At 51.2% G+C, this 15508-nt stretch overlaps 1 protein-coding gene across 1 annotated transcript; it reads left to right on the top strand.

The window, feature by feature from the left end:
• Positions 1-211: 211 nt before the first annotated feature.
• Positions 212-14054, top strand: LOC115644940 (serine/threonine-protein kinase SBK2-like). The gene is made up of 4 exons (XM_030549374.1): positions 212-323; positions 11586-11760; positions 12179-12381; positions 12783-14054. Exons 1-4 carry the CDS (start codon positions 216-218, stop codon positions 13350-13352), a joined length of 1056 nt encoding a protein of 351 aa, XP_030405234.1. The 5' UTR covers positions 212-215; the 3' UTR covers positions 13353-14054.
• The last annotated feature ends 1454 nt before the right edge of the window (positions 14055-15508 follow it).

Here is a 15508-nt window from a genome sequence, read left to right as displayed (position 1 = left end):
CTGAGGTTCATGGGACTAAGACTCCGTGGGCAGCAGTAGCCCCATTCCAAGCGCTGTGAGGCAGAGGACCCTGTATCACCCTCCTTTCCATGTGCCTTATCAGAGAGATAATACATGAGACACCTCCCCTCTGCTGTCACCTTCAGAGCAGAAGTAGCAAGTCCTCCAGGGCCAGAAATATGGGGAGGGGGTGGAGCGTCACGCTTAGCCCTGTAATGTCTGACAGCCCCTCCAGCTGCGCAGCACAGACTGAACTGAGCCCTGCAGCAGAAACAGGAGAAGCAGGACAGCCTGCAGCAGTCAATACTGTGCTGCTGGAGAAGGTGAGAGGCTTGGGGCAGGCAGGGGAGTGGGGGGTCATGCAGTCCAGTCACTGTCAAAGACAAAGGATAGGCACACAAAGAGGCATGACTAGGTATCCCCAAAACCAGAGCCAGAAAGCAGAGATAATGCACTGCACAACATGGAGCCCAGAAGTTCCAGACATCTGGCAACCAGTGCCATCTGATCAATGGTGAGATTGTTACATGGCTTTATCCGGTGAGATCATTATGCAGTTCTGTCTGGTGAGATAATTTAACAGCTCTGTCCTGGTGAAATTGTTAAACAGTTCTATCCTGGAGAGATCGTTAGATGGTTTTGTCCGGTAAGATTGTTACGTAGTTTTGTCTGGTGAGATTGTTATACGGCTCGGTCTGGGTGAAAATGTTACACAGCTTTGTCCCAGTGAGATTATTACATGGTTCTGCCCAGGGAGATTAAGAATGGTTTGCTGACTGATTTCAAAAAGCCGAAGATAGATTATTAGGCCAGAAGAGACCACTGTGATCATCTAGTCTGATTCCCTCTAGAACTTCCCTGAATTAGTTCCTGTTTGAACTAGAGCATATCTTTGAAAAAAATCTTTCAATCTTGATTTTAAAATTGCTAGTGTTGGAGAATCCACCATGACCCTTGTTAAATTGTTACAGTGGTTAACTATCCTCACTGTTAAAAAAAGTACACCTTATTTTGAGTCTGAATTTGTCTAGCTTCAAGTTCCAGTCATTGGATCGTTTTATGCCTTTGTCAGCTAAATGGAAGAACTCATTATCAAATAGTTCCCCATATAGGTACTTACAGCCTATAATCAAGTCACTGCTAACTTTCTCTTTGATAAACTGAATAGACTGAGTTCTTTAAGTATATCACTGTAAGGCAGGTATTCTAATCCTTTTATTATCGTTGAACTTTTCTGAGCCCTCTCCAGTATATCAACATACTTCTTGAACTGTGGACACCAGAACTGGAAATGGTAGCCCAGTAGCGGTCAGACCTGTGCCAAACACAGAAGTAATATAACCTCTCTAGTCTGCTCTAGATTCCCTTGTTTACACAGCCAAGGACTTAATTAGCCCTTAGGGCACAGTGTTGCACTGGAAACTCATGTTTAGTTGTTTATCCACATGATCCCTAAGTTGTTTTCAGAGTCACTGTTTCCCAGGATGGAGTCACCCATCCTGTAAGTATAGCCTACATTCTTCATTCCTAGATGTATGACTTTACATCTGGCCATATCGAAACACTTACTGTTTGCTTGTACCCAGCTTACCAAGCAATTCAGATAGCTCTGTATCAGTGACCTGTCTTTTCATTTACCACTCCCCCAATCTTTGTGTCATCTGCAATCTTTATCAGTAATACTTTGAAGTTTGCTTGCAGGTCACTGATAAAAATGTTAATAGTGTAGAGTCAAGAACTGATCCTTACAGGATCTCACTGCAAATGACCCTCTCAATAATGACTCCCCCTTTAGTATTACTTTTTGAGACATATCAGTTAGCCAGTTTTTAATCCATTTAATGTGTGCCATATTGAATTTGTATCAATGTCATGTTGAATTTGTATGAATAGTTATCAGTGGGGAACCATCATGTAATGGGGGTGTCTCAGTAGGGTCCCACAGAAATTGGTACTAGGCCCGACACTATTCAATATTTTTATCAATGATCTGGAGGTAAATATAAAATCACTGCTAATAAAATTTGTGAGTGATACAAGCATTGACAGAGTGATAAAGACAAGTGTAGGGCAGCGATACAGAGCAGTCTGGATCACTTGATAAATTGGGCCAATTCAAACAAAATGTTTTTAAATATAGAGTTGGACAAAACAATTTTGGTGAGTGGTACAGTCACCACAAAAAATGCATTTTGGGGGCATCAAAACTAGTTGTGAATTTAGGTTGAAGTTGGTGAGTAGTTTTGGCCAGAAAAGAAAATGTTTCATTTTGAAACAGTGTTTTGTTTTAACTTTAGCTATTTAAAAAACAAAACACCAAAAAGGGTGAAACATCTAAAAATGATCCATAACAAAATGAAAAAATGGAAAAAAAATTTGGAGTCAAAAGAACTGTTTGGTTCAAACAAAACTGACCCCCTCCCTTTTTTTTTGTTTTGATGGGAAAAACCAAAACCCCCTCAGTTTTGTTTCAAACTGAACAGATATAATTATTTTTTAGATTGTTATAGTTTGGCTCCTGAACCCCAACATCAATTATTCACTCAGCTGCATTTTAATACAGCCAAATGCAAAGTTATATCCCTAGGAACAAGGAATGCAGGCCTTGTCTACAGAATTGGGGAGTGTATCCTGAAAAGCATACTTAAATGACTCTTAAAATGACTTAGGGGATCATAATGGACAAGTAATTTAGCATGAGCTCCCAATGCAATGCTGTGGGAGAAAGGGCTAATGAAATCCTTGGATGTATATATAAGGCAGTAGGGTAGGAATAGGCAGGTGATCTGTATCTGGCATTGATGAGACCAATACAGGAATACTGCAACCAGTTCTGGTTTCAACACTTTAATTAGGATGTTGAAAAACTGGAGAGGGTAAAAGAGCCACAAAAATGATCTGTGGATTGGAGAAGATGCCTAAGGCCTCCTCTACACTAGAAAATTAGATTGGTTTAACTACATTGGTCTGAAAAATCCACATCGCTGAGTGGCATTGTTAAACTGACTTAAGTCCCTATATAGACAGTGCTAGGTCAGTGGAAGAAATCTTCTCTCAACCTAGCTGTTACCTCTCAGGGAGGTGGATTATATATGCTAATGGAGGAACCCATCCTGTCAGCTTTGGTAGTGTCTACAGCTGTGCAGCTGCAATGGCACAGCTGTGCTGCTGTACTGTTTTAAGTGTAGACAAGCCCTTCAAATGAAAGACTTAAAGAGCCCAATCTGTTTAATTTATCAAAAGGAAGACCAAGAAGTGAGTTGATTACAGTGTACAAACACCTCCATGGAGAATAAATATAGGATATTAAAGGACTTGTTAATCTAGCATAGAAAGACATCACAAGAACCAGCTCCTGGAAGCTGAAGCCAGACAAATTCAAACTGGAAATAAGACAGATTTTTAACAGTAAGGGTGATTCACTGTTGAACTGAATATAAAAAGGGAAGTGGTGAATCATCCATCTCTTGAAGTCTTTAGATTAAGACTGTACACATTTCTGGATGATAAAAGGCAAACACACCACCTGTGGGTGAACACTTTTCACAAAAGGATCACTCCATATCTGATCTCTTGGTCATCGTCTTTAAAGGAAACCTGCACAACACCTTCACAAGATGAGCCTGGGAACTTGAATTCATGACTTTGTTAGACACTAAAAATCATGGTTTTAATAAAGACACTGGATTTATGGCTCATTACAACACTGGATTTATGCCCCTCCCCTTTTTTGTCATATGACTGCAGGAGTGTTTATTGGGCCCCTTCATCTTGAATGGGCCCTTAGAATATGTGTTAACTACTTATGCTAAACAATTTGTTCCACTTTGTATATAGCTGTAACACTTTGAGGCCTGGTCTACACCATAACATTAGTTTGTCTTAACTATGTTGCACAGTGGTGAAAAGCCACACCCCATGGCAGTGTAGTTAAACCAACCTAACTTTCCTTGTAGACCACACTAGGCTGACAGAAAAATTCATCCTTTGACCTAGCTACCACCTCTTGGGGAGATGGACTACTTATGTTGATGGGAGAACCCCTCCCATTGGCATAGGTAGCATCTATACTGAAACACTACAGTGGTGTGGCTGCAGTGCTGCAGCTGTAGCATTTTAAGTGTAGAGCTAGACAGAGTACCTTTCCCAGACCTGAAGAAGATTTTTTTGTGCCTCGAAAACTTGTGTCTCAGAAGTTGGTCCAGTAGAAGATATTACCTCACTCACCTTGTCTCCCTGGAAGATATGTTTTAGCCAGACAAGTTATAGAGTTTGATACACAGGTAACTGTATGAAAGTGTGAAATTCTATGGCCTGTGATACATAGGAGGTTAGACTACATGGATCCTTCTGGCTTTAAAAATCTATGGCTCTATGAATGTATGGTTACATAATTCTGTCAGTGAGATCATTACATGGCTCTGTCTAACTTTGGCATCTGGAATGCATGGAGTGCCCCCTTTTTGACACTCATGTGCCAATCAGCCTAGTAAAAGCACAAGGACAATGTTGCCTACCGTGACAAAGTTCCTCCTCTACCTTAGTGGGTCCTGCGCTTATTGGCAGATTTGTTCACCTCAGTGATCTTCCCCTCTTGTGGAACCCACAGTCTGGGTCAGCTCCTCCTGTGTCTGATCAGGAGTTGGGAGGTTTGGGGGGGAACCCAAACCCAGGCCCATCCTCTTTTTAAACCCAGGTACCCTGATTAGCCTGCCTTGATTGGCTGCAGGTGTTCTAATTAAAGTAGCTATCTCTACTGCCTTCTAGAAAGATCTTAATTGGCCCCAGGTGCCTTGATTAACCTGGAGCAACTGCCATTTGGTTACCAGGGTCCTATTGGCATCCAGCGGGGGTGGGCGGGCGAAGCCCGCCCACTGCTAAAGGGCCTCCCCCAGCCTAAGGGGAGGACCCACAGGTCTGGGACACCAAATAATTACGGGGGACAACTAATGAAAAAAAACAGGATCGGGAGTGAGGTCATAGGGCTAAACGAAGGGAACCCGATGGGGACACCGAGCAGAGAACCCCGGACAACGCCCACTGCTCCTCGAAGGCGTCAAGGGAGCCAGTGGACGCCGCCCAGAGGAACTCAGCCCGGATGCGTGAGCAGACGGAGGAACGGAAATAGGCCCTACAGTCGCAGGAAATCCCGTTGGCCAACCTCCTCTCCCTGGTGTTGTAGATGGCCAGTTTGGCCAGGGCCAAAAGGAGGTTGACAAGGAGATCCCGCGACTTCGTGGGGCCACGGATGGGGAGCGTGTAGATAAAAAGGTGAGGGGAAAAGTGCAACCAAAAACGCAGGAAAATATTCAGGAGGAGCCGGAACAGGGGCTGCAACCTGGCGCACTCCAAATAAACGTGCGCCAAGGTCTCCTTCTCCCCACAGAAAGGGCAGGTGCTAGGGACAGATGTGAACCACGCCAAGTACACGCCCGTGCTCACGGCTCCGTGAAGGAGCCTCCAACTGATATCCCCGGCGGGCCTCGGGACCAGGGCAGAGTACAAGCTGGCCCACCGGGGCTCCTCACCCTCGAGAGGCGGCAGGAGGTCCCGCCATTTGGTATCGGGGCGGGATGCGAGGGTGAGGTAGTGAAGGGTATGGAGCACGAGCGAGTACAGATGTTTCCGTGGCGCGGTCTGGAACAAAACCGGCTGCAGATCATGCAGCCGGCTGGCAGTGAAAGGGTGAGGGGGCCGATTGGGTCCACGGGGCAGGGGCCCGATAAAAATGTCCACGGGGCCTGGGGTGGAGGGTGGGCGGGGCGTGCCCTCTCGCAGGACCCGGTCGAGGTAAGCCCGAGCAGCGGGCAGTAAAGCGGCCTTCACCTCCTGAAGTACACGCTGGGGAGTACGAGGTCTGGAGAGCCCCATTGGTTACCAGGGTCCTAGGGATTTGTTTAGCCTGGGGCTAACATACCTGTTTCTCAGTACTTTACTGTAGCCATCTGGCCTTGCCTCATCACACTACCCAGGAGTAGATTCTTCTGGCGATAACTGTGGGGTGACGGTACTGGCTGAGACTTTGTATCTCCATGGCCTCTCTCCTATGCACAGATTCTCAGGAGCATTTTCTAAGAATGGGGGATTTTCCTGGAGTGACCTTGGCTTGCATTTTATATCCTCCCTCTTCTTCCCAACCACTGCTGCACCAGCTAGTGCTCTCCAGATGGGCCCGGCGCCAAATGTGTGGGCCCCCCTGGTGAACGATTGTAAAAGACAGGAGGGGAGGTCGGTCCCCGGAGCAAGGCAGGGGCTGGGGGCAAGCACAATGGAACAGGAGGGGAGTGGACAAGATCCTCTCCTGGGTTGTGTGGAACCTGTACCTACCTCTCTCTACTGGAGCTGGGTCTTCAGGAGCCAGTTCTCTCTTTCTCCAGCTGAGCTGCAGCTACTTCAGGCAACAGCAACTGCTTTTCATGCCCTCCTGGCAGGGAGGCTGATTGCAGTTACTCCTGTAGTCAGATTTTTAGTGTCTGGTCAGCAGTACTGACCAGACATTGCCAGGTCTGCTTTTTAACTGGACTTTCCTGGCGAAAACCAGACACTTGGCAAGAGGGGCACTAGAATGGAGGTGGGGCAGGGGGCCATGTCCCCTCATTTTTAGCCCTCCCACTTTTTTCCTGCAGTAAGGGTGAGCAACCGGGGGGGCAGAGAGAGCAATGGCCAGGGCCTTGGGGGAAAGGGGCCAAGCAGGGGCAGGGCCTCAGGGCAAAGTGGGGGTGGAGCAGGGGGATGGGGCCACAGTCTGGGCATGGGTGGTCCCCCCACTTCTAGGGAGCTTTCGGTGCTCCTGCTTGGCAACCATAATGGCTCCTTCAGTGTGTGGGCCTAGCACAACGGTGCTATTGGTGTCACTGTAAACCTGGTACTGCTCTCCAAACAAGTTAGAGTTGGACAGATCTGTAGGTGCATGGAGTGTGAGATGTACTCAGGACCTACAGTAACTAACAGTAACCAATAATAATCGTTCGTCCGAAACCCAATAGGTATAGCGCCTATTTTTTGTCCAGGAAGGAGCTGAGTTGCAGCTGTCTATCAGGTGCATCAGCATATGCAGTTATTGCATTTAATACAGTTCCAAGGACAACACAGCCAGACTGTCTCCCATCCTCATGTACTACCTCAACCCCTAACCTGCCCAAGGAAGAGAGGTGGGCTAGATATCAGGAGTGTGGCTCCCTATGACCCTGTTCTAACCCACTAGATCACACTCTTCTCCCAAAGCTGGGGATAGGAGCCCTAACTCCCAGCCCTTGTGCTCTAATCACACAGCCTTCCATGTAAGCATTAGCTGTATTATCGATAATAATAGCATCGCTAGTGATCAGCTGAAAAGAGAGCGATGCAGTGTATGAGCAGGAAAGGGCAAGTGACCTGCCAGGCTATGGGGAAAGCAGACAGAGGCATGCACAGGGCAGGGAGAAGCAGAGGGACAGTGCCATCTTTTGTGTGGGAGGTGGGTGCACCAGGGATATGGGTGACATAGTGCTTCTACAGGATGGTGTTTGGGGAAGAATTCCTCCCCATAGCACAGGGAGTGGGTAAAGTTAGCTGGACTCTGAGGGGTGGCTGCGGTGATGCGGGCTCAGGCTGTGCTGCCCAAGCAATCAGCTTTCACCTGCCTCCACCAAAAGGCCTGCATGTAAGAATCAGCAGGCAAATGGGTAGGGTCCTGCTGTAGGGTCAGGTCCTCATTGTCAATCCCAGAAGCTCAGGGCTCCATGCAGCATGTGCTGCTGTAAATTGGAGAATATTCGGGGGGAGGAGGGTCTCCTGTGCTGACAATGGGCAGCAGTGTCTCCAGGGGGGTTGGGATACAGCCCAGAGGGGGAATGGGGAGAAGGGATGGATTCATAAAGGATCCAGCCTTTCCCCAATTCCAGCTCAGCTGAAGGGAGATAAGCCCTGGCTAGGGCTCTGGGGTCTTCATCCTCAGCTCTAGTCATTGCACCATGTGCTCTGCAAATTGCAGCTTGTGCTTGCTGGCGTGGCAGGTGCCACAGAGGGTAACAGTGTTACCTGCTCAGCGCCTGGTACAGACCCACATCAGAGTGCACAGAGCCACGTTGGGAGGCTGCCAGCTGCAACCCAGCTCTGGTTCTACTCACCCCTCACCAAGGCAAAGAGCACTAGGCTAAACCCTAACCCTGTGACCCCAGGCAAGAGTGGTGCTGCCTCTCTAGAGCTGATGACAGGAGAACCGCCAGAGGCAGGCCCAGCAACTCAGGAGGAGAACTGTTCTGGTAGAGGCTGGGCAGCTACAGGCCTGATGCTGCAGGCCCTGTCCCTGAGGCAGTAAGGGCCCAATCCCACAAACCCTTAAGGTGTGTGTGTAACCTGAACTTCCTTTGGTAAAGACATTCCCGTGCACACAGGCTTGAGTCTCCCCAGTGACAGTGCCATGTTCCCTGGTGGATCCCTTTTCCTGAGATGATCATAATCATTTTAATTCCTACACTCTGAACCCAGCCCCTGTGCCCATCCTCACAAATGGGCTCATACCTGTCAGTGAGGACTTCTCACCTGGGCAGGGGCTGCAGCTGATCCTGAGAGCAAGCAATGCTGAGCCTCAGCCCATACGACAGGATTTGGTGGGTTCTGGGGGTCCTGGCTGCTTCTCTCAATTCTGGGTAAATCGGGGGGGGGTAGGAAGGGTGTGATTTTTTTGCACCCCTGACTGGTGGCAGGTTTCCAGAGATGCTCTTAGCTGTGCTCACTGAGAAGCTAGCCCCAGCTGGGTATGCTGAGCCCCATCACATCTGGCCCTGAGCTCTTGTGCAAATCTGGCCCTTAGAGCTTTCCCCAGCTCTAGCAATTTCATGGCTAAATCACTAGATTCCAGAGCTCTGGTGTAATTTAGCAACAGCAGAGGGTGTGGGGAGCATGGAGGAGGCACAAGCTTTGGCTTCTGATTTAGATGAAGCACTGTAAACCCAAGGGAAAAGGCTACAGACTTGTTATTCTTGCTCATTCTCCCAATGCTGCACCTGCCTGTATAGCAGCATGCTGCCCCTCACTCAATAGAGTCAGAGTTTTTCAGGCCGTGGGGCTCTGATCTCTTGTGTCTGGCTTAGACACTTGGGGCAAGGTGCTCTGATCTACCAGTCCAGTGTGTACCACAGTCCAGCCAGGGGACTAGTGCTGCTACCTAAGGCTGGGACCTTGTTAGCTTGAGCTATAGAAGATGGTCTGTGCTGCTGCCTCAGGATCTTTGCCCACTGAGGTGCTGTGACTGGGGCGGGGGGGGGGTCATTACAGAGACCAGAGGCTGCACTGGGCCAGGTTGTGGGGGGGCAGAGGAATTGGATCCTGCCCCCAGAGCACCGTGAATGGTGAGCAGCTTAGAAGCACTGAAATCCCAGGGCAGAGCAGGAGCAGAGCCAGGGGCCTGGCAGGAAAGCAGAGCCTTGAGACAATTGCCACAAACAGCATACGGCAGACTCGGGCCCCATGGCACTGCACCAGTTCCTGAGAGAGGACTTGGAGCAGGAGAGGAAGAAAGGGGGTAGAGTCGCACAGAGCTCTACAACCAATGTGCCCAGAACCAGCTGTGTGTCCAGCTCTCTGAAAAACTTGGCGTGAGAGTGAGTTGCGTCAGTTAACCCTCTGATGTCATTTGAAACAGGATAGATTAGATGATAGATTGGTGACGGGCATCTAATCACTATACAATGACATCCAAACTTCAGATCACACAAGTCAGAAATAATCAGTTGAGAGTTTGGGTACAATGGACTCGAGGGGCTGGGCTCTGCCCTGATTCCCACCACTGTAAATCCAGAATGACTCCATCCACCCAGTGTGGTTTGCCCTGGCTGCTGGCATCAGGCTGGCAGAAACCAGTGAAGCTCAGGGTGACAGCATGGGACAGATAGATGCTGTATGGCCCTAGGATAGAGCAGAACCAGAGCTTAGCTGCCATAACTAAAAAGAGGCTGCTGGACATGGACAGACTCTATAGCTCTCTGGAACCTGCGCTGCTCAGTATTACCACCCGGGCCCCCCAGTAGGACCTGGCCGGGGCTAAGCAGTACCAGGTGAGGGCACCCCCAATCAGAAGGGATCAATTCCTGGTCTCTGAGTGTGGGAGGGTCTCATGAGTTGGTTATTGCTCCCCGCCACTCCCTGTAAAATGGGTCTGAGACGCCTAGGCTCCAGGGGTCAGAGTCAGAAGGAAAGTGCAGTGCTTCTGAGAGGGCTGTGCCTGCTCCAAGTCTGGAGGCACCAGGGACCCTGAATGGCACAGCTGACAGGGAGGGACGAGTGTGGAGCTGCAGGTCAGGGTGGTGCCACAACCTTCCCAGCCGGGCAGGAGGGTGCTCTGTTCAGTGCGCAAATGGGGCTGGCTGCCAAGGAATGTTTGGTGCTGCCACTCCCAGCCAGAATCCCCAGGAGAGCTGGGGGACATTTTTGTATGAAAAAATTTTTCAGCAACATTGAAAGATTTTGAGAATTCGTCAGTTTCAGAGTTTTGTTTTGGAAAAAAAAACTGCACAAATGTAAATGTTTAGATTTTTGAGCTTGAAATTGTCAATGAACCCCCAAAAATCACTTTTTCCCCCCAGCACTAGTCCCAGGCACCCCTGAGTGTGTCCTGAGCAGAAAGGGAGCAGTCCCTGGATCCAAGTGCGGACGCCTCAGGAGCCATGTCAGGGCAGGTGGCCATTCCTCACAGCTGGCTTTACAGATCTTTCAGGTGTGCTCAGGGGTCAGGCCTCACCCCTTTACCCACTCAGCCTCTGGCAGGATCCCTGCAGTGCACGGGCTGGCCGCACATGAGAGGCACTGCATAGGGCTGCTGTGCCTTTGGCTCTTACACAGCATCTGCAATAGGAAGGATCCACATAGGCAAGGTTTGGGAGATTTTCCCCAAATACTATACACAGCATGCAAGGCCTAGCCACATCTACACACTGCGGCTCTGGGGGGGGTTTGGTGACTTCCAAACACAGAACACAGTGAGCACCCTGTCCATGGGTAATCTGTCCGCTCCCCCATTAGGTGGGGTCTGGTCTCTCCAGAAGCAGCTAGAAGGGCTGCTGGAAGGGCTCTAACTCAGCTCCAAGCCTTATTCTGAGCCAAAGGGACCCCACACCTGGGATGGAGAATGAGGCTGGCACATTTAAGCCTCTTGCCATGTGCAGTGGTGATGGCACCTTCACTGATCCTGCCCTCCACTCACAGAGCTGGGTTGGGGAGACTTGGGAGGGTTGTTCCTGGCAGCAGTCCCTCCTCCCACCGGAAGCAACATCTCCTTGGCCTATATGAGATGAACAGGAGTCTCAGCTGGGTTCCCTCTGGACAGTGCCCATTCCACCCAGTGCTAACCAGCCCCTCGCCCAGGACAAACAAAGGGGGATCAGGTCACCAAGCCAGTTCTCCCCTCGCCTGTCACTTTGTGCCTGCAGTGCAGAAGACTGCTGAGAAGCCAGGGCACCATCACCTGGGCGCTGGGCTAGGCACCACTCCCTGCAGGCCCCAGGCTCAAGTAGAGCATCTAGGGATGGAGTGGTGTATAAGGTGCCAGGTCTGGCTCTCTCTATCCAGTGAGAGCTTCTGTGGCTCAGCCTGTGGTGTCTCTGCAGGACTCAGTAATGGCCCAGTGCCCAGGAGCAGCAGCATTGGCGGTGTCGGACGAAATGCTGGAAATCACGGCCCAGAGCCTGGTGCACACCGAGGTGGCTGAGCACTACCAGGTCATCCGGGAGCTCGGCAGGGGCAAGTATGGCCATGTGGTGCTGGTGACACACAGGCAGAGAGGTAAGGAGCTGCCCTCACCTTGGACCTACACCCCACCCCACCTCTGCTCTCTCCGACCCTCAGCTCCTCTCTCCTACTGCCCTGGGTCAGGCCAATGGTCCCATCTAACCTGGAATCTCTCCCTCTCACTGCTCCAGATCAGGCCAAATGGGTCCATCTAGTCTGGTATCACCCACCCCCTGCTGCCCCAGGTCAGACTCTACCCACCCAGGGTGCAGCTGGCTGGGCCCATTCTCAGAATGGCCATTCCTCTTAACCAGCTCCTACACTGAACACCTGCCCGCAGGATCTGGCTGGAGATCCCCTGTGGCAGTGAGTTCCACGGTTCCATGCTCCATAGTTGCCCAATGCCCTGCCTGTCTGGCCATGGTGTGAGCAGCTTTTCAAGGGGAGCCTAACCTCTCTCCTGCATCCTCAGGGACCCCCATGGCTCTCAAGCTGCTGCCCAAAGCTCACACCAAGCTGCATACCTTCCTGTATGAGTACTGCGTGGCGCTCTCCCTCGCCACCCACCCTGCCATTATCGGTATGTTTGGCATTGCCATTGAGTCCAGCCAGCACTACGGCTTTCTCTACGAGCCAGCGCTGCACAGAGACCTCATCTCCATCATCAAACCACGGGTACGTGCCAGGAAAGGGAATGAGATATGGGGCCTTCTCCTGTAGGAGGCACTAGCACCCATCTGGCCAATCTGTGGGAGACTAGCTGGCTTAGGGGGTGTCGGGATGATGCTTTCCCCATTAGGGGGCTCCAGCTCTGATCCAGCCCCAGCTTGTGGGACTGGCTGGCTGAGAGGGGCAGGGAATGGGTCCGGGGCAGGAAATGGGCATTGCCCCACTAGGTGCACCATCTCCTCTCCAGCCCCAGGTTGTGGGGAATGACTGTACTCAGAGAACTTCCATCTCCAACATTCGAAGTGCCAGCGTCTCCCCTGAATGCAAAGCTGGTTCGTGCACGTTCGGCTGGTGGGGCTGCCCTGGAGCTTTGGGTTGCAACATCTCCTCTCTTTGTCATTGCCCAGGATGGGATCCCGGAGCCAGCTGCCAAGCAGTGCGCCAAGCAGCTCGTGAGTGCCCTGGAGTTCATCCACAGCCGAGGGCTGGTGTATCGAGATGTTAAGCCCGAGAATGTGCTGCTCTTCGACCCTGAGTGCCGGCGCATCAAGCTGACCGACTTTGGGCTCACTCGGCCCAAGGGCACCCGGCTCAAGCTGGTGGCTGGGGTGATCCCCTACACTGCTCCAGAGCTAAGCAACACCACCAGTGCCCAGGGCCTGCCCATCGATGCCAGCCTGGATGCCTGGGCCTTTGGTGTGATGCTCTTCTGCCTGCTGACCGGCTACTTCCCCTGGGAGCAAAGCCTGCCAGCTGACCCCTTCTTTGAGGACTTCATGCTGTGGCAGGAGTCAGGCCTGGATGAGGACCTACCACGCCATTGGAGGCGCCTGACAGCTGAGGCCACTCGCATGCTGCGGAGCCTGTTGGTCCTGGATCCTGCCCAGCGTAGCCCTGTCAGTGGGGCCTTGCACTACGTCGACTGCCCCTGGAGAGTGGAGAACTGGCATGGTGAGGAGCAGGCTGTGGGGTCCTAGAGAACCTCCTTTGGGGGAGTGGAGGCCATTGCCCTGTGGGGCCTGTCTATAGGATGATCAGTATCCAAGGCCCTACAGCGTGCCTCCAGCAGGACAGGAATACATTGAAAGGGGCTGTCAAAATAACAGCCATGGCAAGATATGTTCCAAAGCACTGAGCTCCAGTTCCTGCCAAATCCCACACAGGTGCCAGTTCCCACTGAGCACTGATTTCCCAGCAGACACCAATCCCCCTGGGTACAGATCCACCCTGGCTGCTGATTCCCCAATTGGTGCCACTTCCCCCCGCCCATGTGTTGATCCCCTCCAGGCACCAGTTCTCCCCGAGGCACTGATTCAGCAATGGAAGCCAATCCCCAGCCCCCAGTTACCACACCCCGACCCTGATAAAGGCAAGTCTCATTGCTGTGGGGAGCACATCCCTCTGGAGCAGTTTCTGTGCTCTGCAGCCACTGCATTATTACAGAAATAGAGATTTATTCATCAATAAATTCCCATCTGTGGCTCTTTTTCACTTGTAATAAAATCTCCAAGCAGGGGCCCATATAGTGTGTGAGAGTGGGTTACAATGGGCTCCCTTCCTGGCTGGGGGCTCTGCCAAGGGTCCACTGCAGCGTGCCAGGGAATAGCTGGGGGACAGGTGCCGGGGAGCCAAGAAGTTGGAAGGAGGTAGCTAGAGGATAGGTTCCAGGTCTGGCAGGAAGGTGGTAGATGGGCATTGGGGGCGGGAAGGAGGTGTGCGGGGGGAGGGACTGGAGGGGCTGAGGGCAGGGCCAGCTCCAGACCCCAGCGCGCCAAGCGCATTCTTAGGGCGGCATGCTGTGGGGGGTGCTCTGCCGGTTGCCGGGAGGGCAGCAGGCAGCTCTGGTGGACCTCCCGCAGGCGTCCTTGAGGTGAGTCCGCCGGTCCCGTGGTTCCGGTGGAGCCTCCGCAGGCAGAGCTCCCCCCGCGGTGTGCCACCATGCTTGGGGCGGCGAAATGTCTAGAGCTGGCCCTGGCTGAGGGGCTAGAATGTGGTTGTCGTGGAATGGGTGCCAGGTCTTACTGGAAGTGGGTAGCTGGGGACTTGGTGTTGGGAGGCTGCTGGGGATGTAGTTCTGTAGTGTCGTGTCTCTCGCTCTCTGTCTCTATCTAATAAGTGTCCAGCTCAGCTGCCAAGAGCCCTTGCAGCAGGGCTGGGAAACTGTGAGCAGTGAGACAGCTAAAGCAGGGCCTTAAATAGCCCCATGCTGGCACACGTCTGCCAGGCCTGGCTGTGGCTGTTCAGAGCATGAGCTGGGTCTGGGATTTCCAGCAGTGACCTACCAGTGAGAGTCAATCACACACACAAAATTCTCTCACCCATCCTGGGCCAGTTTGTTTCATTTTGTCTTAAATGTACCAAGGTCAGACTCCAGCAACAACCACCACAGCCGCTCCAGCCCACCTCTGCTCCTCTTCCCAAATGGACAGTTAATATCAGCCAAACAGATTTCCCGGCAGGTGCTTCCCCTAGAAAAGCCTCTCCAGCCATTGGGAAAGGGCTAAGGGGACTGTTCCAATGGGAGCCACAGGGAGTGCATTCCCTCCCAGTGCTATCACTGTTTCTTCCCCTTTGCTGTTGACCCTGCCAGCAGATAGAGGATCTTGTGGGACAACTACTGCACTGGTGGGGTGCAAAATAAACTTTATTAAGAAAATGCAAAAACAGGGAAAATTCAATAGTGAGGGGTATGGGGTTTGTTAAGGTAGACAATTGGGGAGGGGTTTCTTTTAGTAAATAGTATAGGGGGTTTCAATAGTGGGGTACAATACAGTGGGGTACAATACAGTTGGTAACCAATTAACACTGAAGTATAAATGTAACAGGTAGCTAACAATTTCTATGTAAAGGGTGTGTCACAGCAGCATATAACCTACTAACAGTTATGGGTAAAATGTGTTCAATAACCAATAGCGCTAGGTAAAAATGTGTCACAGTGGTGTAAATGTAAAATGTGAGGTGTGTCAGAGAGAAAAAGGGTAACCAATGGGGTTTTATGCTAGACTTCAGTAATACAATTGAGGTTTGGCAGCAGTAGGAGCAGGGTGAACACGTGGGGGAAGGGATTAAAAGAGAGAGAGAGAGAGAGAGAGAGAAAGGCAGTGGTACAGGAATGAGGTTGGGGGATGGGGGA

The sequence above is a fragment of the Gopherus evgoodei genome, chromosome 2 (assembly GCF_007399415.2).
Source record: "Gopherus evgoodei ecotype Sinaloan lineage chromosome 2, rGopEvg1_v1.p, whole genome shotgun sequence".
Classification (NCBI taxonomy): domain Eukaryota; kingdom Metazoa; phylum Chordata; order Testudines; family Testudinidae; genus Gopherus; species Gopherus evgoodei.
This window is presented reverse-complemented; position numbering and strand designations above follow the sequence as displayed.

What these genes read in the sequence shown, in the direction of transcription:
- LOC115644940 (XM_030549374.1), top strand. Translation starts at nt 216, where the DNA reads ATGTCTGACAGCCCCTCCAGCTGCGCAGCACAGACTGAACTGAGCCCT. An exon ending in ATACTGTGCTGCTGGAGAAG is followed by an intron (nt 324 to 11,585) that starts GTGAGAGGCTTG and finishes GTGTCTCTGCAG; the next exon opens with GACTCAGTAATGGCCCAGTG. An exon ending in GGTGACACACAGGCAGAGAG is followed by an intron (nt 11,761 to 12,178) that starts GTAAGGAGCTGC and finishes CTGCATCCTCAG; the next exon opens with GGACCCCCATGGCTCTCAAG.